The 22,630-nt window shown below is 47.8% G+C and overlaps 1 protein-coding gene across 1 annotated transcript; it reads right to left on the bottom strand.

Moving 5' to 3' along the window:
* Positions 1–1,807: 1,807 nt before the first annotated feature.
* On the bottom strand, positions 1,808–21,666 carry MFNG (MFNG O-fucosylpeptide 3-beta-N-acetylglucosaminyltransferase). The gene is made up of 9 exons (XM_042837902.1): positions 20,798–21,666; positions 16,526–16,574; positions 15,824–15,926; positions 15,574–15,727; positions 14,867–14,952; positions 13,585–13,750; positions 12,836–12,921; positions 11,909–11,988; positions 1,808–2,512 (listed from the first exon to the last, which is right to left on the bottom strand). The coding sequence occupies exons 1-8, from the start codon at positions 21,143–21,145 to the stop codon at positions 11,922–11,924; spliced, it is 1,059 nt and encodes a 352-aa protein (XP_042693836.1). The 5' UTR covers positions 21,146–21,666; the 3' UTR covers positions 1,808–2,512; positions 11,909–11,921.
* Positions 21,667–22,630: the final 964 nt, after the last annotated feature.

The raw sequence follows: 22,630 nt of genomic DNA, 5'->3' as shown, positions 1-22,630 counted from the left end.
AGGATAGCTGGGGAAGGGGACAGCACCAGCAGTAGACCTCAGAGACTGACAGGCACAGAGCTGTCCTGCTGTTAAGCCTCAGGCTCAGCAGCCCTTCCAGGTAGTGAAAGATGCTGCCTTCCCTCTGCTGCCCTGTACCAGAGTCATACTGTACCCAAGGTCTCAAAGAGAAAAATCCAAGGCTGTACAACCACCATCTGCATCCATGTGCTGGGATTGCAGTGAACTGATGGAACAGATGTGGAAGTCCCTGGGACACCTCTCCTTTGCAGCCTCCTCATCCACTTCCTCCTTCCCTTTTCTGCAGTGAGGAAAGCAGGGCTGCAGCCCTCTCCTCCATTCTCTTGATCCCGTTTTCATCCTACACCCAGGATGCAGCCCGACAGGGCTTTGGGATGACCCCATTCCCTGACCAAGGTCTGGGTCTGGTGGGTGAGCAGCAGTACCAGAGTGCCCTCTGCTGGTCCCACTTCCGGACTGGTTGGACTGTCCAAGCCTTGCACACCTCCAGCCATACAAACAGACACCTCTGGATTTCATCTTGCCCCCACCAAGCCATGTCATGTTGAGCACTGCTCCAGCAGCAGTACAAGCCAAGAAACGAGCAGCGTGTCATCTGGTAAGTGCTGTATCCACAGCCCCAAAGGAGCCAGCATGGTGAGAAAGGAGGGACAGGAAGATGAGAAGTGAGAGCTTGGCTCCACGCATGTGGGTGGGTGGGCGTGAGGTGCATGCATTGCTCTCGCCAAGCGTTGCTGCGGAGATGCGTCAGGGACTCCCAGGGGCTTTCTGGCTGTGTTCCCAATTCTGTGGGAGGCAAAGTGCTTCTCTCGCTCCTTTGCTCCCAGAGGCAAGGCAGTCAGAGGCGTGGTGCGTGGGGCTGAGGAGGAGTACGCTCTCTCTCTGGATGGCTTGGTGCCATTCGGATGGCTGAGCCTGTGATGGGAGAGGGGTTCTGGCCATTTCAAATGAATCTCCGCAAGGCTGGGGCAAAGCATCCTGGCCGCTGACCTGCTCCAATGTGCATGCCTTCATTCTCCATCCTGAATTTTCCTCCTGAGATCACAGAGAGATCTTTCCGTGCTTTGACAGCCCCGATCTGGAACTACGAAGCCAGCAGGAATGGCTGGAATTCTTCTTCCTGGAGCCAGGACAGTCACATTCAGACGTGCCAGGAGACTCCCAGGTTGTGCAAAAAAATCTTAAGACTGTGCACACAGACTGGAGGTCAAAGTGCCCCTGGATCTATACCGATTTATACCAGCTCAAAATCTGGTACACTATCTCTCAGCTCCAGAGCTATGGAGGTGACCTTCTATTGCTCTCAGTAAAGAAGGAGAGAGATTACCTTCCAAGGAGTTCAGGTCCCTCTGTGCAGCTGGTCACTTTGTACTGTGGTGTTTAAGTCATTCCAGCAGGATAACAGTGACCTGAAGAAAAACTGTGAGCTAATTAGCAGTGCTCTCTTCAATCTCCTTCCAATTTCAAATGCTACAGAAATGCTGAATACCAGGTCTGGTTACTGATAAATTGTTAGATGGAAGCAGATAACAGAAACTGGATTATCCAGAGAGCTGGGTCAGTTAGAAGACTGTGTTGAGAATCTGGGGGACAAAACAGGGAGAGATGCAGTGTGGTGTTGAACATGCCAGTCCCACAGGACCTGAAGAAAGTAAGGGAAGTCCCAGATGAGATCTGGAGGAGAGTCCCTGAGGAGAAAGCTGAGCTGAGCCCTGAAGAGCACTTCCACTGGAAGCTTCCTTTTGTAAATATTAAAATACAGCAACAACAGAAATAACACATGCAATGGAAGGAATTTATTTATTTTTTCTTAGGAAATCAAACAAAGGTGTTCATCAGCCTCAGAAATTGAAACTGTGCTTTATCCTGTCCTGGAAGGAAACATTGAAATTGCTTAGATGTGCAGCCTAACAGAACACTTCAGCATGACCTTAGCACACAGTGTTGCCATCATTTCTGGGACTGTTGCGGTCTTGAAATGCCATGTGTGGCCACTGTCTGCTAAGAAAGGCACTGGGATGTACCATATGTAACCAAGGCTTCCTTGGCCTCAGTTAAAGTAAAGCAAAAACTAAACTGATGGCATCAAATGTGGAATAAAAACTGGGCTGCCCTTTCCCCCAGCTTTCCATTGAATACCACTGAGAGCACTACCCTGTATCCCCCTCCCACAGTCATCTAAATATTGACCTCCAGACAATGTGGAGCCATCTTCTGCTGCTATTAGCCAAAAATGATGGAAGAATCACAGGTCAGAAAAAGCTCTGTCTGATATAAATGTAAATGTCACTTTAAAGAGGACAACTCCAGCCTAACAGAAAATCCATCACCTCTCCCAAAGACTTTGCGAGCTCTTCTGGATGCCATGGTGTAGCTTAGAGAACAAGGTGGAACACAAGTGTTATTCTTCCAGATGCATCTACTCAGCTGCTGTGGTCCATTTAACTGTGGATGGATTTGTCACTGCCACAGGAGCTCCAGCTTTAAAAAGCTACAAAACAAGTGAAAGACAGTCAATAACTCCTTTTTTTTTTTTTTTTTCTTTCTCTACCCAAATCCAGATGCCTGTGGTGCTGGCATGAATCCCATCCTCCATGCTACCTTGCCTAAATCCCATCCAAAGTGGTGTCAGGCTGGGAGTTCCCTGAACTCCTGTAAATTAAAATGGTTTTCTGCAGCTGAAACTGATATCCCACCTTCCCAAACTGGATCACTTCCAAGTAGCACAGTAGACTTCAGAAGGCTTATTACTCATTAGGTACCAGATCCTACCAAATAAGCCAATGTATGCTACTGGCACCCTTCAGCAGAGCACTGAGAACCTGCATCAGGGAGATCTCAGAGAAGTAACAGTTTGCAAAGCTCTCAGGTAGAAGCCTCTTAGGACTTTAAGGGTAAGAGCAGAGAGATGAAAATCTGCACTGGATTACTGAAACAAGCTTTGACTACAGCTCTCTGTAAGCTTCCTCTTTCCCTCCTGGTCTCTGTGGACTTCTGCCCTGTTTCCATGCTGGTGGGAACAGACTGTGATGGAAACAAAACCAGAAATTCTTCTGATATATGAGAACTGAAAGCTGGCTATACAAAAGAAAAGGGGATGGAGGGATACAGAGAGAATGGAAGGGCACAGATGCCAGGAAAGAGAACACAGGGCAGGAAGAGAAGGGGGAAGTCTGACAGAGAGAATGGGAGGGATATGAAGGGATTGCCTGATGTCAAATCTGATAGAAAAGAGGATTTGTCTGCAAAAAATAACCCAGATCTAAGCCACAGTATCAGAGCAGCTGTGTACAGAGCTGTAACACCCTGTATTTGTTCCTAAACAAGAGCAAAAAAAGGGTTAGTGTTAGTTGCAAGGCAAGGTAGGATTGTGCCACGCCAGGATGCCGTCCATCAGCCTGCACCAAAATGAAGGAAAGGCAAACAAAGAGGGAAGGCAAAATAAATGAGGGTAGAGACAAGGTAAGGTAGGGGAAGGCAAGAAAATGCAGGCAAAGGCAGTGGAAGGCAAGACAAGTAGGTGAAAGCAGGGGCATGTCGGACCGTCCCTCTCCAGGGTGCTGACCAGAGCTTCCGCCTCCCAAACCCTCTCCTCTTCCTTCTCTCTCCCTGACAAGAGGGCAAAGGCCATTCCAGAGAGTTCAAGCAGTTACCAAAGCACTGTGCTCCGAGAGCGAGTCGAGCAAAGGGAAAATGACACATCATCAAAGGGATGCAAAAAAAAATAATTTTTCCTCTCCCTTACTGTCTTAAGGCAAGACTAGCTGACTGGTAGTGAAATGCAAAGATCAGTCATCATCTGAGTCTCTCTGTGCAGGGTGGACTTCACTATTCCTCAGTCTAGAGGTTAAGCTCTCAGTACTTCTATCCTGTGTTGCCCTGGATGTCTGAGTGCACTTTGAAACTGCTGTTGCTGTCTCCCAGGCTCTCAGCATCCACACTGGAAGAGTAGAGAATTAAATGGGATGATGGACTTGGCCGTTCCTCCTGCATGTGATCTGTCTATAATGTATGATCAGGAATTGATTGTCACACAACTGCCGTGCTCTGAGCTACATTTGTCACCAGGGAGCTCTTGGTGAAGAGGTTTTTTTCAGTGTCCATATGGGTTACAAAGTTTTTCATCTGAAACGTGGTTTTGAAACCACAGTTCACCCACAGGATGGACTGATGCTCTGTGTCCACAGTGGATGAAAACCCTCCTATGAATCACTACATTCTGCAAAATGGAAAGCCTAGAAAGGATCTGACCTTCTCTGCCCTCAGGTCCTGTACATATCTCTGCCTTCTTCCAAACACAGCCTGGCCTCACCAGGCTTTTTTTTGTCAGAGAACTGCAAATCAGCTGCCCCACAGAGGAGAAAGCAGTGCCCTAGAGCCTGACAGAGTTGCTTCATCTGGAAATCAATACTGGCACAGAAGAAACCTGCTTTTACAAGATCAGCTTGTTACCACTGTTTAGTCATCAGCAGTTTTCCAATCGGACACTAGTAGTCTGTACCAGAAGAGCAGGATTTAGTACTTGATTGGAAAAACTTCTGCCAGAAGGGTTGGAAGGGTTGTGAGGTAACTGCTCCTTCTGCAGGACCAGATAACCCCCTGAGAGATTGATAACACCACCTCCTTAAACCTCTGAGATCCTAAAATGTGACCAAACCAGAGAGCAAGCTCTCCAGCCACAGAGACCATTGTGTTACCAGACTAATAGCTACGTAAATATTTCTTTCCAACTTTAAATTTCTAGCAAAATGTCCTTTGGGGATGCAGATTCAAGGCATCAGCTGGGGCCATTTTCTCCTATCCTCAGAGCAGATCAGGGAGCCTCCATCCATCTGGGTCCATATCTCATGAGAATGTGCTACCCACCAGCAACCCAGCTCCACTCAGGGAGATGATTAAAGCAAGGAAAATACACCAGGAAGAGTCAGATGAGAGTAATACAGTCTCAGGCCAGCAAGGATGAACTACTTGTCTTGTGGCATCTCCCCCAGTTCAGGCCTCACTGGCTGTGCTTTGCCCAACAGCTGGCTGAGTAGTTATCCTTCTTTTGTAGACCAGCACCACATATCTATGCTGGAATATTATTTTCCATTTCTAGGAAATTGGATTAAAGGTCAGAGAATACCAACTGTTATTTACCTTTGATTGAAACCACCCCTCCTCCCACTTGAGCTGGAGAGGCCAATGTTGCTGTTATTTACTCTGCTGCCAAACCTGGAGTTCAATGCCTTCCCTGCAGCACTCAATAAAAGCCAACCCGGGAGGTGAGGGGGTACAGCAGGCAAGCAGAAGGGGCTGTGTGGGTGAAAGGGGAGTGATTATCCAGGTCAGTAAGTTCAGTTTGTTTATTTTGCTGTCAGGCTTTGGCTCAGCACGAGCCAGGGACAAGGGTGCTGCAGGTGCCTACCTTGCTGGCTCAGGAAGTCATCAGAGATCTATGCAGGGTGATGAGAAGCAAGCTCTGTTTGTCCCCATGCTTGTCCTCTCCCCTCAGCACTTCCACTGTCAAACTGCTTTCTTTTTTGCTTCTCCTCCTTCTCTACCTTTCTCTAGCCTCCACCTTCACTCTCCACTCCCATAAGATCTTCCTCACCTCTCTGCTGCCTTTTCCTCCCCTCCTTCCCACTCTCTCCCCCCACCCCTATTTCTCATTCCTTTCACTCCCCCTCCTTCCCTCTTCCTTCACCCTTCAAGCTGCTATTCCAGGACAATAGAGCAGATGGCAGGCTGTTGATTTTATACATCCCTTTGGAAAACCAGCTCAGCTGTTGAATCTGCCACTTTTTCTAAAAACAGACATTGTCCAACTCTAGCTCAATGCCGTGAGAAAAGAAGGGGTTATGGAGGGGTCCTGTTTCCCTGACCATCTGCAAGGATCACACCAGGACTTCAGAAACTGGCCTCTTCAAGAACTCAAAGTGGAGATCTCTGCCCCACATTTGAAGAAATATCACAAGTGGAGGGAGCTTGTCCAGTCTCTGCAGTCAGCCTCATTGCAGTCAAAGCTGATGGTAACGTGGGAATGGTGGGGCAGTGAGGAGGGCCAGAGTCTTTCCTGTGCATCCTGCTTCTCTGAGTGCCCGTGAGAGCTGAATTGCACCGGGATGTCCCCAGGCAGCAGCCATGCAGCACAGAGCAAATTTTGATTCTCTTTTCCAAGCCCTACATTTCCTGATATGCCACTGGGGTAGTAATGTGTGAAAAGCCACAGGTCACTGTGTGGACTGAGGGAGATGCAGTGATGCAGTTCTTGCCTTTTTCTTTCCAGATTTCCCTCAAAGGATCAATCCTCAGGCCAGCATTGATCAGCTGCCAACACAGCCATGAAGAGGACATAGATTTTGTTCTGGTTCTTTATCCAGGCTACTTATCTATCCCTTCACCTCTCCATCCCCATCCTTCAACTCCTTCATGGTATTTGTGGGTGGAGAAAGAGATTTTTCTGTGATTCCTGTCCTTCCCTGTCCCAAACATAATCTTTTTTTCCCCTACTCTGGTATGGCAGCACTATCCCACTGGTTTTATAAGCCTTTTCTACCATGCTTCTGCTTTGGGGCAGGCACCATTTTTCTCTCTGTCCATCACCAAGCACAAGCTGGCCTGGACTCATGACTGGGTCTGCTGGATGCAACACCAGATGTTTCAAGGCACATTCTCCACCTGATGCACTGTGGCCAAGGGCACCAGTTGCAGTTTCTATCTCTGTCTCATTTATAGAGATGGGAGAGGGAAAATGGAGGTTCAGCATAGCAGCATTTCTCCCCCTTCAATTGCCTTGTCTAGTTCCAATTCTTTTTCTTACATTGCCAAAATCAACAGTCTTCTTCTCAAGCAGTGGCTGGAGGGTTAGGGCCATAAAATCCATGTACAAAGTGCTCTGTTTAATTTGTTCTCAAAGTTCTCTACAAATCAGATGCAGCTCCCAGTGAAACCAAAGGAGGTTTAACCAAGGAGCAGTCAGACACAACATCTGAAGAGGCTCCTTAGCCTTGCAAAATCCTGGAAGGCAATTTGAGCATGACTGATAGGCAAGCAGCCCATTCTAGAGGTCTGTAATTAAGCACACACATTTCAAACAGAGATACAGATGAATTCCCAGTCTTCTTGGAGTCCAAGCTGGATAAAGCAGGAGTGACAAAAAAACTCATGCTTTCAAGGAATAGCCTTAAAGAGGTAATGCCAGCTGAGTGACAACAGCTCAGACCTCAACTCCTTTAACAACCCAGGTAATTGGGTAGAAAATCTATAGGAAAAATCCTGCAGTAGTTGGTGAAAACAGAAATGGGTATTTATATTTGTCACAGCTCTTGGTTTTGCTTATGTCTATGGCAACATTCACATCCTTTTCAGTGGAGCCATAAGCCCAGATTGAGATTCTTTGTGTGAGATCCCATGTCTGGCACCGACTGAGAGCAGGGGCCAAACCTGTACTCATTGTGTGGTTTGTTGCCTCTAATTCAAAGCTGTGATGAACACACGGTCCTTCAGCTTTGAGTTCTATGATTTAATTGCATATGGAGCCCACTATTTACAGGGGAAATACAGGTGAAATTAGAAAAAGAATGTGTGGTAGATGAGACATGAAAATGTGTCACTATGGATACAGAAAAAGGTGATCAAGCATTTTTGTTTTTGTTATTTGAAAACCTAGACCCAACTACCTCACCCAAAGAAGGGCATAAGGCCAAGGAATCAAAAAGAAGTGTGTAGAGCCCTGGTGGCCAGTAGTGCAAAAGGACAAGCCTGTTGTCCTGTGGGTTTATTCAGGGATTGGAGATAACAGAAAGAAATAAATGAAAAGTGATGCTGAACACACAGGCACTTAAAGAGGTACCTGCATCATAAGCATGGGCAGACAAAGACTCAAAATTAAGATAAAACTTCTGTGAGGAATTTAGTATAAATGGCATATCAGCTTTTCATAAGCAAACAAATAAGCAAACAAGCAAATAAAAAGAACAAAATGAAGAGAGTTGGGGCCAGCCAATCTCACCTCTTCCAAGTTCTACTGCTTGGTTGTTAGTTTCCTTCCAATCTCTTTCTTCCCATTTCTCGCCCTTTGGTTTCTGTTTAATACACTGTTGGTCTTTGGAAGGCTGCATCTTTAGCAAGAGGCTTGGGGAGGGAGCTGTGGCTGCAGCCTTGGTACAAGCTCAGCAGATCCCATTGGTCCACTGAAATCTGTTTTCCTTCAACAGCAGAGCTGTTAAGAGGAATTGGCACCAGGAAAGCATTATATAGCATTACTATTCTTCTCTCTCCCCTTCAAGCCTTTAGCAACAATTGCAGTTTCCCACCTATTTCAACTAACTTCGGTTTTCCCCCTGAAGAAAGGATAGTCATTAGCATTTTTTGCCCTGACAAACTGGGCTTTTCTTGTAAAAATTCTTTGCAGTTCAGGGAAAAGCATAAAAAAAGTTATTGTTAACATGAAAGCTCCACTTAATACATTACATTTCAAATACTGTAAATGGCTTTTTCCCCTCCTTCCCTTTTCTCTGAATCTTCAGTACACAGCTTAAACATCATTAATAGTGTTCGTTGCTATGGTGTTGGGCAGCTGAGGCCTCTGTACTTGAAATCCAGAGCTACACATAATGTTGTACAACAGCAGGGTCATGCCAACACCTTTGGCTTTAACCCCATTTTTCCCAGTAAAATAAAAAGACCATGCTTCCATCCCTTTAGTTCTTGGGATAGAGTTTTTTTTCTTTTTTTTTTTTTTTTAAACTGCAATGAGAAATGGGAATGTGAAAGAGGGAAAAGGAAAGAAAAACACAACATTTTAATAGACCCAGTGGAACTCTTTCAAAAAAACTCTTGACTGTTACAATCTGTTACATCAGAAAATCATGAAGGAGAATAAAAAAAAAGATCAGCCCATGGAAAGTTTCACATGAGATTGTTACTCATTTTCCCAAGCAGCTAAACATTTTAATAAACTAGGAAAATGAGACTGTAAAACCACAACATCTGACAGCAAGCCCCAGGGGCAGGAACCATTCCTGAAACTAATTTTAACTCAGGTTTTAACACTGATCAGATTTCAAGAGGAGAATGTCCCCTTAAGCTGTTTCTCTGTTCTTGGAGAAGACGTGGTTTCTTATGCTGACTCTGAAAAGCAATTTTCTTCCCAGTGCTTTGCTCTCACAGGTACATCAGGACCTTTCTGTCATTCATTTCTCTACAGCCCGAGAGATGCCCTGCCCAGACATCCCCTCATTTCTTCTCTGTTTTCTTATGCAAGAGGATATTTTCCACAGAAGTGGCACTGCTCCTGTATAAAAGCCTCATCTGAAATGGTCCCCGTGCAGCCACTCAAGGACCCAAATCATTGAACAGCCTTACTGAAAGCACTGGGCCAATTCAGAACAGCTGAGGCCAGGATCCAACAAGACCTTCCAGTTTCTTCGAAGGGCAGTGAGTCTGCTGTACCAGCTTCTTCTTCTCAGGCACACAAATCTCATTGTGCTTTGGCTGATACCGGGACATCCACAGATTGGACTGGCATTTTTGCTGCAAGACTCAGTTAACAGCATAGCTGTGAGTTGAATGAGGATAAAAGATAATATCTGGGTAGCATAGATTCATAGAATCACAGAGTGGTTGGGTTGGAAGGGACCTCACAGCCCACTCAGTCCCAACCCCTGCTGTGGGCAGGGCTGCCCCCACCAGCTCAGGCTGCCCAGGGCCCCATCCGACCTGGCCTTGAGCACCTCCAGGGATGGGGCATCACAGCTTCTCTGAGCAGCTGTGCCAGCGCTTTACCGCCCTCTGAGTAATGAATTCCCACCTAACATCTAACCTAAATCTCCCTCTTTTATCTTAAAATCATTCCCCCTTGTCCTATCACTATCAGATCATGTAAAAATTTGGTCTACCTTCTGTATATCAGCTTCCTTTATTTCTTCTCGTGAAAGCATTTTTCATCTTCTAGTTGAGTTCAAACAAAACCACTTGCCCTTTGGGTAGGACTATTTTATGCTGCACCGATTGTCTGATACCTGGGTTGTCTCTATTTTGAGCTCCATGTCTCACACGGCTGCGTGAGATGGAGCGCTTTGCACTTCTCCCAGAATGGTCACTGCTATTACGTAGTTCCTGCCACTGCTCAGCATGAATTTCCAGTTCAAAGACATATTGTGCAAGAGCAGAAAGAAGGGTTCTTGGCTGCTTCACAAACTGCCTAAAGCTCATAAGAACGACCAGGCTGGAAAGCAGCTCCGCAGGCCCCCTCTTTCTTCTTCATCAGTAATTACAGTGCTCATTCATTTCTAGGTCCCTCTTTGATGAGATAGAAGGTCTTTCTGATGCCTTTTCTTTAGGCCTCATACAAGCTGTAGGGGAGATGCTGGTGTCTGAGGGGTGAGGTGGGATGGGAAAATAGGGTGACCAGTTTCCAGCGTGGTAGAGGCATGGCGATAGTCCCCCCTTGGCTCTGCCAGCCCACCAGCAGCAGGCTTAGTCCAATCAGCAGCGTCAAAGCTGAGCAGCTCTTTGGAGAAAGGGCACGTGTCCTTTCAACCAGAGATTACAGGAATCTCTCTCTGATTCCAGCAGTCTGTTTTGAAGCACTCTTTAAAGAGAAATACCTGATTGTGATGCTGCCTGCCATGTAAAACAGCTCCTTTGCCTTCCAGCCTTCCCCGCATTGCTCTCCCTCAGCCATTTATTCATGTGTACAGGCACAAAATGGTGTCAAAGTCCATTCCCCATTGAGTGGAATTGTCTCACTTTCATGGCAGGATCTGTGCTGAGAAAGGGGTTATCCATAAACATGCTAGAAAGCCTGTAACCTATTTGGGCTGTCTCCTTCTCCCTGTTGTCTTAAGCAGGGACAGCAGGAAGGCAGAAAGCTGCTCTTAGCATCTGGAAGAAAGAAATGCAGAGATAAAAAGCTCTTTGCCCTGCAGTTTCCATTCCTTCACGACTTAATTTTTTTTGGTCAGGGCACAGAGAAGATTTTAAAGGTGTAACCTCTAATCCGCTCCCGAGTGCTCCTTCTCCATCTCTTCCTTTCTCCTCTCTTTCAGCCAGTTTTAATCCTTTATGTCTCCTCTCTCACAGGTAGGAGTTGGAGTCTAATCTCAGACGACAGGTTGATAATTAGAGCAAAAGATTATGCTGACCCCATATCAAGCAGGTAAAAAGAGAGGAATAATGCAGGGCCATACAAGATCAAGCCTTCAGTGTTTAGAGCAGAAAACATCCTCATCTCCATCTCTCCTTCCATGATCCCCATTTCGTACTCTCTCCCTTGTCCCAGCCAAGGAGTGATTCTTGATTTCTTACATTTCTTGCCCACCTCCCCTCTGATGGCCAAGAGCTTTGCTTTTTCAGCACTCATTCAGCACAGAAATGATCACATTTTCCATTTCTGAAGGGAGAGTGGAATCAGAGTTTAACGAGGCAGAGACTCAGCCAAAGGGCTGCAGCTGGGAACAGTGGGAAATGGGGGAAGCCCAGGCACATACAGAGAAAGAAGCCTCAGAGACTGAAGCCAAGGCACACTTCCAGTGATCCTCAGTCTGGCACTGGGTACCCTGATCCAGCATCCTTCTGATTCAATACAGTGAAACCACAACAAGGAGCAGTGGGTCCCATCTCTACCCACATGCTCAGCAGTGCATACCCAGTCCTTAATCTGTTCAGGAAAGCATGCTGCTCTCATCTTTCGTAAGCATCCCAGCACAGATGGGAAGCCCATCCATGTGTCCAGCCCACGTTATCCATCTTTGGTACAGATCTCTCTTCTCCTGTATCACTGGTACTCAGCAAGGACCAAAAAGCCCCAACCACCATAAGTAAGGGGAAGCTGGGAGCACCAAGCTTCTTCAGTGCCCCATCCCCTACATGCACAAGCTGAAGGGATAACACCAGGACTCACTGTAGCTTGGGCATCACCAACCAACAGCCTGAAGGCACCAGGCGGTATGAGGATAGAGATGGCAGTGGAGAGATCGAAACCTGCAGGGGAAAGAGTGAAGGAACATCATGTGGCAGTTTTTACTGCAGAACAAGGTGGGGAGTGGAAGGCTTCTGTCTTGTGTCACATCCCACATCAGATGTTCACCCTGCATTACAGTGCTCTGGGACTGGCTCATCTTACAAAGTCTTGATTTGGCAAAGCTGAGCAGCCAAGCTTTCCTCCAACACCTGAATCCTGCTATGGACCATGGAGCCTAACTCACTGCTCACCCTCACTGATCGCATTCAGTGAGATTGGGACTGCACCAGACCCTGCTAAACTGCTCTGTAGATGCCCTTTTAATTGCGTGGTTACTTCCCACCCCTTCTATCTCCAGCCAGAAGCTTCCTACCCAAGTTCTGCAAATAACAACTTCAGGTTTGTTCATTCAAAGCAGAGCAAGTAAATGAAAGAGCACTTTTGTTAGCAGTTATCCTGAAGCAAACCTTTTTCTTTTCTCCCTTCAATTTTCTCACCAAAACAAAGAAAGTAAAATAAAGCAGAATTTCCTCTCCTGTGTTAGAAGAACATTTCAGTTCCTGTCCCAGAGGTAAAAGGTTAGCTTGTTTTTTTTGTGTGTGAAATGAATGGCAAACTTTTGGCTTAGTAGCTGTTCAAATAAAATGTTATAATACGTATTTTCTTTCCTTTCATCCAAAGTGGTTTGCAAAATGTGTGTTTGCAAACATCTTAATGTTGGTATGACCCTCACTCAACAAGACCTGTTACTGCAAGGCTTTTGTCCCTCACTATAGACCTCCTGCCCCCTATTTAGCAGCCTGTACCTGCCACCCTGCTGTCCTACAGCTCAAACCTCAGCAGTGCACTGAGCACTCACACCCCTACCTTGAGGGATCTTCCTGGGGTGAGAAGGGACCGCTGAGTTTGATAACGTTGAGCTTGTTCTCAAAGACACCATAGCTGAGTGTGACCTGAAAAGAAAGACAGGGAGAAAGGAGCAGGGAGGGTGATGTGTTCAGGAATCTGCTTTGAGTGACAAAATCTCCCATTCTCATTCCATCTCTGGTGGCTTGGCCCCTGCTTTCCAATTCTCCTCTCCTCCTTTCCATGATGTAATACTGTAAATGCCCCCTGCCCTAGAAGCATTCAAGGCTAGGCTGGATGGGCTTTGACCAACCTGATCTAGAGGGAAGTATATGCAGGAGGGGCTGGAACTGGATGATCTTAAAGGTCCCTTTCAACCCAAACCATTCTATGATTCTATGATTCTATGGTCCACCATGTGAGTCACCTACACCATCTGTTATCTGCCCATGCAAGGCAGACATGGTGCAAAAATCTTTCCCAACCAATCAGCGTTTCTCCTTGCCCTGATACCATGATCCCTCCAAGGTCTGCCCCCATCCTCCCCTCACTCCCTATACACATGCTACCCACCACCAATACACAGCAATTGGCATCTGTGCTGCAGGCAACATCTGCTCCTTATTGCAAGGAAGCACTCGTTGGCAAAATATCTTCAGAAGTGTGGACAATTGTTTCAATTCACATCACTGCCACCAACTGGCAACGTCCCCCACGCCTTTTTCCACCTCCCATTTCTCTGAAACATGTCTCTTGTTTCTGTTGCTCACCTGCTGCATGAGATGAGAGCTGGGGATGAGTTGCAGATTCTCCAGGTGGGAGTGGAAGAGCATGTTGGGCAGCAGCTGCCCACCAACTTTGCACTCAATGATGTAACCTATGGTGCAATCGTCTGGCAGACGGATGAGCTCTGAGGTGCTCAGGAAGTTCTTGCCACTGGAAGAGAGCAGGGCTACATGAGTTATGTAAAGGAGTATGAGGAATATACTGAAAATCAGAGTAAACCTTGAAACAAGGAAAAAAATCCCTTAGTCCTACTGCAAAGATGTGGGAATGCGTTTCTGCTCTTCAACCATGTCCAAACATGCTGTCCCACCAATTGCTCGATGCTATCCCTGACAAATAGAATCACAGAATCATTAATGTTGGAAAGACAAATGAGATCATCCAGACCAACCGTCAACCCATCACCACCATGCTAACTAAACCATGTCCCATGTCATCATCACCACCACAACCATAGTTGATGGTTGGTCTGGATGATCTCATTGGTCTTTCCAACACTAACAATTCTATGATTCTATCCGTGTCACTTGAATTTTACCCTGGATAACAGATCGTTGTCCTTTCTGGATTTTGCACGAAGAATGTAGCAGGGTCTTCATCTAAATCAGTAAAAACTGACCATGAGCCACCTGATGTGGACCAGGCCTGTCTTTCTGGGTACGCAAACACTTGGTTAAGGCTGGCACAGATCATTCCTGTTGACATTTGCACATACAGTCTGTAAGATAACCTAGGGCATCCTGGAAAACATCATCATGTAGGTTGGACTAACACATGTCCCCAGGACCTACTGCCATTCCCTATGCATCAAGCTGAGGAGATAACCATGGACACTGTAAGCAGCTGAATAGAGTTTAAGGTGGAGGACTTGGAAATTAGATCAGGAAGGAGGCAGAGGAGGTTGGAAGGAGACAGAGCTCAACCTGGGCATTTACAAAAAGAGCCAGAAAAAGCTGAAAGAAAAAGGAAGGAAGGTTGAGGAATAACCAAAAGATGGAAGGAGTTGGAGGAGGAGTGTGTCATCGTGTGATAATGTTTGCTGATGTGCTTTCTCCTGCCTTTCTTTAATCAGGTGGGAGATCCACCCACTACATCCTTCCTTCAGTCCCACATGCTTGCAGAATTGAAGCGTGTGGCTCTCTGCACCCTTTCAAACATCCCTGCAAACATCACATACACAAATCCAGATTTGACATTGGCAGAAGTTATTGTGTGTCTGTGTTCCTAATCCCAAAGACTCACATACCCTGTGACTGTACAGCTTACCTCGCCCAAGGCATCATCTTCCTTGCCAGCCTGCGACTGATGCAAAATCCAGCTCCTCCTGTGGCAAACCAGAAGTGCACAGATTTCTGGAGAGAAACAGCAGAGCAAATCAATGGCAGAGGCTCAGATGACACCATGTTCCCTGAGCTGGGAATGCTACAAACACAGCTTTGACAGAGAGATAAAGAGCCCTATTGTCACCCCCCAGTTCCTGCCCAGTGCAAGCACCTGTTGGTAACACAGTCCCAATTTTGATCTCCTCATATGGCTGGGAAGTCAGGATGAGCAAAGACTGAAAACATGGCACTCTCAACCAAAGGGAAAAAGAGCCAGCAGGGGTGAGGAGACCACTGGCCAAATTACAGCATGCATGCTAAGAAAGGCTAACTGGAAACCAAGGCTAAACAGTGCCAGCTGGCCCATTTGGAGCAGCCAAGCTCCTGCAGTGGAAAGTAGGCTGCCCAAGGCAGGCTGATCTCCCTGCAGATGCGTACCCAAAGGCACAGCAGAACTGTTGAACATCACCTTTCTTCCTCAGGTGAGATTGGAATGAGTCAACACATGCTGCTACATTCAGACAAGACCACACAGTTTTCAGCTGATGTCTCTTGCTCTTGCGACTTTTCTCTCATCAGAGTAGAGCTATGGCTAATGAGTCAGAGCATTAAAACCAAACCCCAGCTGCTCCACCCTGCCATAGGCTGTACCGTCTGGTTGTTAGACAGTGTTTCAGAGGCTCGAATGGGTCGGTTCAAGCTGGGTTTCCCTAGGTAGACATCCTTCATTGGAGAGTATGAGGACAGGAGCTTCAGGAGGGCCTCAGGGTTCAGATAGTTGTCATCATCCAAATGGCAGAACCAGCTGGAGAGAGATAGGAGGAAGTACACAAGAGATTTGCAGTAAGGAGGTGCCAGCATCCTCAAGAAAAAGTTCACTTTCACAGCAGCCCCAACTCACCTCTTGTCACTAGACAGGAATGCGTCAAACTCTGCAGCCATCTTGCAGGAGAGGGCTGAGTGACTGTGCTCAGTAGAGCAGCTGGTGAACACCACACGGTCACCTGTGGACAGGGAGAAGGCTGTTGCTTACTGCTGGCCCATACAGACATGGAGAGGACTTCTGAGTAGGATGAAAGAGGTTTGCTCACAACCAGATTCACCATGGTCTCTCAATCCAAGCCTGCTATGATGTTGGCTTCATCTCCCACCTGCTCAACCCTTCCCCTCATCAACCTCAAGACATTCCCTCCCTACAAGCCTTCTCAAAAGGCTTGTAGGATAGGAACCTATCCTAACAGACCCTGCCAAAGAGCGTGTCCCATTCTTTCTTACAGCCTCCCTTCAGACATTGAAAGGCTGCATTCAGGTACCCAAATGGAAAGACATTTGGTCTCCAAACAGTAAGACAACAAACAAGGGTTTCAAACTCAAAGAGTGAAAACTAAATTGTACATAAGAAATTTTTCACAGTAAAAGTGAAGAGATGCTACTACAACTCTGCCCATGGCTAGGAAGGGTACAGGAATCAAGGAAGGGTTTTCTCACATGCTGCTTGCACTGTGTGGCTACAGCCTGGAGCTAGCCATCCTGCCTGGCCCCCTCCAAAGGCCATGTTAGCTCAGAGTGAAGGCAGAGATGGTGATATAGGAAAGGTGTTTACCCATTCTTCTCTTCAAGGCATCATCTTCTTCATCTGTGAAGACATACGTCTGGGGAGATGAGAAAAGGATGTTACCATCAGGCGTGGTGCTGGTGCTTCTACTGCATTCCAGGCACTAGGCAACAGAGAGGAGGGACAGTGGCTGCCCCAGTCCTCTTCTTTCCCACTAAAGCCTCTCCAAACCCTCACAGGCCGTGCATGCAGACCCCATCACCACCATTATCCCCATTGCTTCATGCTGCTTCCTTCCACTGGCCTGGAAGGGCCTGGGAAGCTTGCTTTGCCCTTGCATAGTCCCGGGGGTTGATCCCTGCCCTGAGCAGAATCAGCATTCCTTTGTCATCCATTACTCCCAGCTAGCACCATCCCTGTTTGCTCTGCTTTATTTTCTCCTAAAGTTTCAGAAAGAGGAACAAGAGGGCCTGCAAAACTAAGAGAGAGGGTGGTTTAAGTGTCCACTGAAGAAAAATGAAAAGCACTGTGGCCAAGGAACGCTCAGGCTGAAAGGAGAACATCTGTTTGTGTGATAAGTGTGCTCAGCCCCCTGCCACTTCCCTGCCTCCTCATTCTCTTCCTCCACCCCCAGGCTCTCTAATCTCCCTCTATGCCATTATGTGGCACACCTCCCCCTCTCTGGGTCTGGGCAGGGATCACAGCTTGGGAAGAAAAGCTTTCCTCAAGCAGAAAATGAGCTTTCATGAAATCAAAAAGGAGGTGCAAGCCTTAAACAGTCTCTCCACCAGCTGCCTACAGGCTGGTTAAACACTGCGCCTGGGCAGGGACAAAAGGGACGAGGCAGATGGACAGCAGCTCCTAGGGGCTGTCACTGCTCTGATGAGATGTCCTTGTTTCGACACCGCCCCATATCACCGAGTGCTTGGGTTGGGTGATGTGCCCTGCATCAGCAATGTGTGGGAAGAGAAATGATCTGAACACACAAGGGAGGCGATGAAGGGCTCTCAGAGAGCACCCAGTCAAGCAGAGATGGCAGGGTGGACAATCTCAAACACGCAAGCTGTGAGTCGGCAAATTCCTCTCCTGCCTCACAGCTGATTGCAAAAACTGACTGTGCATACAGTCCTACCATGCCTCAGCAAGATAAGCCCTCTTAGTTTAAACCACTTTCAAGGCGGTCATGGGACTGGAAGCAATTAGCAAAGTCACAGGTGAAGGAGTCCTGAGTCAGGTGACCGTATCTTAATGTTCAAACACAGCAGGAATTCCCAGCAGCATGGGACTCGCCGTGCCAGCACATCCAAAGGCAGAAATTTCCACTATGACAAATGTTTCATCTGAAGAGAACAATTCTGAAACCACTCAAATTTCCTGGCATGCAAAAAACAGAAATGTTTCTAGAAATGACTTGCTTACAGTTGCAAAACCAATCAGAAATCATGTGCCTAATAAACTTAATATCTCATTGCCTATCTATCTTTCTATTAATGGTAATACTCTGAACCACTCACATTCCCCTAGATGCAAAGGGGAATGTTTACTTGCAGACACCTGGCGTACTCCTTTAGGAACCCAAGGCCCGTGGACACCTTCTCTGACAGGTGGACCAATGGGCCCACAGAGCTGTCATTCTACCACAGCTTCCCACTCGCCTTCTGCACCTCACCTTCTCTAAGACCATTTCTCCTGTCAGTGATGGAGGGAAATCACACGAGGATCAGGCTGGAAGACATCCTTCAGTTCTGGACCAGAGAAGTGGGAAAAGATGTTTGCTGGGAGCTAGCAGTGATATGGAGCCACTGGTGTCCAATGGGTTGACCAGGCAGCTCTTTATGAACTTAAGTACACATGTGATGGATTAACACAATATTTTGAGGCTTCCTCAGACCAAACTGGAAAGTGACCCAAGCAAGAAAAATGAGAAAAAGGGAATAAATATGTGGAACCTGACAGTCCAGGATATTAATCTCCCAAGCTCCCAGAGTATTTCTTCCCCAGGAAAAAACAGCCTCCAAAATGCAAACACATCAACACGTGTAATGGTACAGCTGGGCAGGAAACTGTTCCCCTGCCCAGAGAAGAGATTCAAAGTCTACAGTGTGTTCACAACACTGAAAGCATGAAAAAACACTTCAGGGTGGGTCACTCCGAGTTTTCATTTCCATCAGTTGGATGTTTGGGTTGCTGAAAGGAAGGGTGCCGGAATGTGTTTATATTACCGAATAAAACAGACCAGAAAAACTAGGCCTATCTCCATCAGAATGTGAAGAGGCCAACAGTACCAGCAACTTCAGGATGCTGTTCAGCTTAGACAGTCATCAAAACTCTTGTGCTTAGATGAAGCTTTTTCTAACAAAAAGACTTTTCCTTGATAATTTGGCTCCCACACAATCTCTCCTAACCATAAAGGATCACAGCTGGCCCTGCCTCCTGCTGCAGTCACCTAAGCCTGGCCTTTGAGGTCCAGGTTACTTCCTCTGGGAGGGCACTGTGCAGGAACCAGCTCTTAAGCCAGGCTTGGCATCAGAAGCATGGCCAGCTGACAAAATTTCCCCACTAGCTATATATTTTTTATTTGTTGACATTCATGTATTTCTCTTTGCCTCCCCATCCCTCCCCTGCCCTCAAGGGCATTTAGTACAAAAAGCAGAAGAAAAACATGGAAAATTGAGAGGGGCTAGGGGAAGGATAGTGCTGAGCTTGTAACAAAATTTGATAACAATGAAAAAACACTGTTTAAAAAATGTCTGACCCTCCCATTTGACCCCTTCCTTCCTATCCTCCCACAAATGAAGTTTTCCTATGGGTGGGCAGCAGCACAGAAAATTCACTGCCTCTCCCCACGTTGGAACATCACTTGTCTGCCAAAAAGAGATGGTCTGGTGAATGTGGGGAGATGCTATCTGAATCCTGCCACAGAACCGTAGAATCACAGAATCATGAAGGTTGGAAAAGATCTCACAGATCACCCAGTCCAACGTCCAGCCCACCCCCACCATGCCCACTGACCACGTCCCTCAGTGCCACATCCACACGGCTCTGGAACACCTCCAGGGATGGTGACTGCACCACCTCCCTGGGCAGCCTGTGCCACTGCAGCACCACTCCTTCTGAGATTAAATTTTTTCCTGAAATCCAACCTGAACCTCCCCTAGTGCAACATATGGCCATCACCTCTCATCCTATCATCTGCAGGACAGTAAGATGTCTGTCTGTCAATTGAACAAGAAGGGGAAGTTGAGCTGCTGTGTGCAAGACCACTCCAAAAGCTCAGTTGGAACTGTTGTTGAAAGCGTGTGCCCCGGGGAACAGTTTGGTTTCTCCAAAGAACTGTTGGGCTTAGAGGAGAAGTGCGTGTGGAGGAGGAAGCAGGGTCTCTCAAATGCTTAGGACAGTCACACAGACAGGAGAGGAAGTGTGTCTGAAATAGGACATGATTTCCTGTGACTACCACAGCAGCACCCGAAAGTGGAAAACCACCCTTACCCAGAAAACCCTGCACTGCTTCAAGCACTCTCCTACCCAAAACCTCCACCCCCGCCTCCCTTCCGCACGTAGGCCTGAAGTCGTCTTGTTGCATGCAGGCAGAGGCAAAAGGAGGAAAAAAAATACCCTTTGGGGACAGCCGCAGGGTTTTTTTGTTCTTGAGGAGCAGCTTTGTGAGGGGGGAGAAGCGAGGAAGAGAACTTCTGCCCACCACAAAGCCAACCTGCAGAACAGCACAGTTCCATACCCTGCAAACTTGTGAGGAGATGGGAAGCCACTATTTCAGATAGGCTGTGGAAGGTCTGTTCTGTTCATCTGGGGTGTCCCGGGCAGTCTGTGCTGTTAGTCGTTAGACATAATGAAAGAAAATCCCTTCCATCTCAAGCCAAAGGAGTTGGGGTTAGGTTAGGCAATGGTGATGCTTGCTAAGAGCACTCATAAAATCATAGAGTATCTCGAGTTGAAACGGTCCCTTCAGGATCGAGTCCAACTCCTCAATTCACACAGCACCACACAAAAATCAGACCTCATGTCCCAGTCTTCATGGGAAGTGCCCACTTCAGCCCCTCTGACCACCATAACTAAGCACCAGTGGAAGCTCTTGAGCCTCTCTGACCACCCTCCCCATGAACCAGCTATCAATGCAACATTTCACACGATACCATCTACCTTTCAGTGTGAATAGCGATGAGCATTAGGGAAAATGAGGCAAAGGGAAGCAACTCATTGGGAAGTGCCCAATCTCTGCTTTTGTTGGCTTTGTGCCTCCCCATAGACTCCCCTTGCCATGTACACTCTCTGTAGCCCAAATCCACATAACCACATGCTCACCTGCTCTCTTGCCCGGGATATCCACGTGTCCAGAAGCAGCTCCACCCTGCTCTGGTGAAATCTCCTGGTGGTCTTCACAGCTATGAAAACATCCCCAAGGGTCAGGTTCCCTTCAGTCTTATATTTGTCCAGAGAACTGACCTGCAGGTTCTTCTGCCCAGTGCCACCACCTCCCTTGGCATCCTCTGGGCTCTCATGTGTTCGTTGCTCTGGATTCTCCAGTACCTGCTCCCTGAGCCCTGGGTATCCCAAGGTTTCCTGAGCTCCACGGTGCCGTACAGAAAGGAGAGCCACACCGACCAGAAAGACTGCAGCTCCGGAGAGACCCCGTAAGAGCCGACGGCCCATGGCTTATGGATAGCTCAAGCAAGGACAGCTTCAGCCAGCCTGTACCTCCATGTGAATCTCTCCGCTCTTCTTTAAAACTTTAGAAGGGTGAGATGAACTGAGAGTAAGGTATGAGAAGGATGTGGCCAAGGACTTTATCCAAGATGAAGACCAGCAAGATAAAGCAACAGATGAAACAAGGGGAATTTCCACAGACCAGGGCGCCGATCATCCAGCAAGATGCGGACACGTGATGGGAAAATACTCCAAAGTGACTGGTGGGTGGCTGGCACAGGCTGTCAAAGGGACAGCAAGCATTCTTGCTCCTGGTCGTGAAGATGAGAGTCCTGGGATGGATGTGGAAGGGTCAGGAGAGGAGATCAGAGCCATCAGGGAGGTGTCCGGACAAAGACATCAGCTCCTCAGAAGACAGCAGCCAGTGTATCCAAGCCATGTGCTTATGGGGCTGGAGCAGGGCTGTAGGAAGGGGCTGCCTGGCCGTCCACCTGCTCCCTCTGCGTGGCTGGGTCCCTGCCAGCCCCCGGTCCCGCCTCCGGGTATGGGGCGGAGCGCCAGCCCCCGGGGAGGAAGAGGATGGAGGGGGGAGGATGAAAGGGGGCAGCCCCCAGGCTGAAAGCGGATTGGCTTCATCTGCTGCTCGAGATCCCCTGGCTGGGAGCACTCCTAGGTGACAAGCAGCTGATGGGGAAGGGCAAACCTGCTGTTTGAGTGGTTATCCCCTTCCCCCGTGAAAGCCCAGCCCCCGCTGTATGGGAGGGCACAAGCCCTGTGCAGCCTTTCGCTGCTACAAGAGCGTAGGGAATGGATTCAGGTTCAGGTCAACAGGATCTCACTAGTGTCTGGCTCACTAGTGTCTGAAACTCATCTCCCCAAATCACAGCGCCAGCCCACTCACTCTTGAAAACTCCTTTCCCACTGCCCCCTGCCCCCCCAGCGCAAGGACCACTGCGTTTGGGGTCAGCACCATGGGCTGCCCCATAGGGTTTCTGGGTCAGCCACCTTTAGGCCACTCCAGCGAGAACTTGAGGGGTATGGAGAGGTAACCAGCCCAGGTTGGAGCTGGAGTCCACTCCCACCCCAGACTCGGTGGAGAAGCAAGCATGGGGACAGCAGGATGACAGCGCTCCACATAAAAATCAGAGCACGTCCTTAGGGAGCTGCAAGCTGTGGGCATCGAGTCTGAGCAAAAAATAATAATAACGAAAGGGAGAAAAAGGGGGGAGCAGGGTGAGAGTGGCATGGTTCCCTGGGTGTGCTGTGTGACAAAGACCTTCTCCCTTGCACGTCTGATTCTGGGTAGTTACAAAAGGAGGTTAGGGCAGGATCAGGCTCTCTGTTGCACACTCCCACTGTGTGGCCGGGACATGGGGAAGATCTCCCTGCAGGACTAAATCCCTATTCTTTCACATTGTTTTGAGGTGGGGGGGGGCTGTCATTTCCTTTCAGGCCTTTACTGCAGGAATGTGACTTGGCATAACCAATCCA

Source organism: Centrocercus urophasianus, unplaced genomic scaffold (assembly GCF_019232065.1).
Source record: "Centrocercus urophasianus isolate 14NV4802_14NV808 unplaced genomic scaffold, USGS_Curo_1.0 seq_73, whole genome shotgun sequence".
Classification (NCBI taxonomy): domain Eukaryota; kingdom Metazoa; phylum Chordata; class Aves; order Galliformes; family Phasianidae; genus Centrocercus; species Centrocercus urophasianus.
Note: the sequence above shows the minus strand (reverse complement) of the source record. Positions and strands in the feature narration are given on the sequence as shown.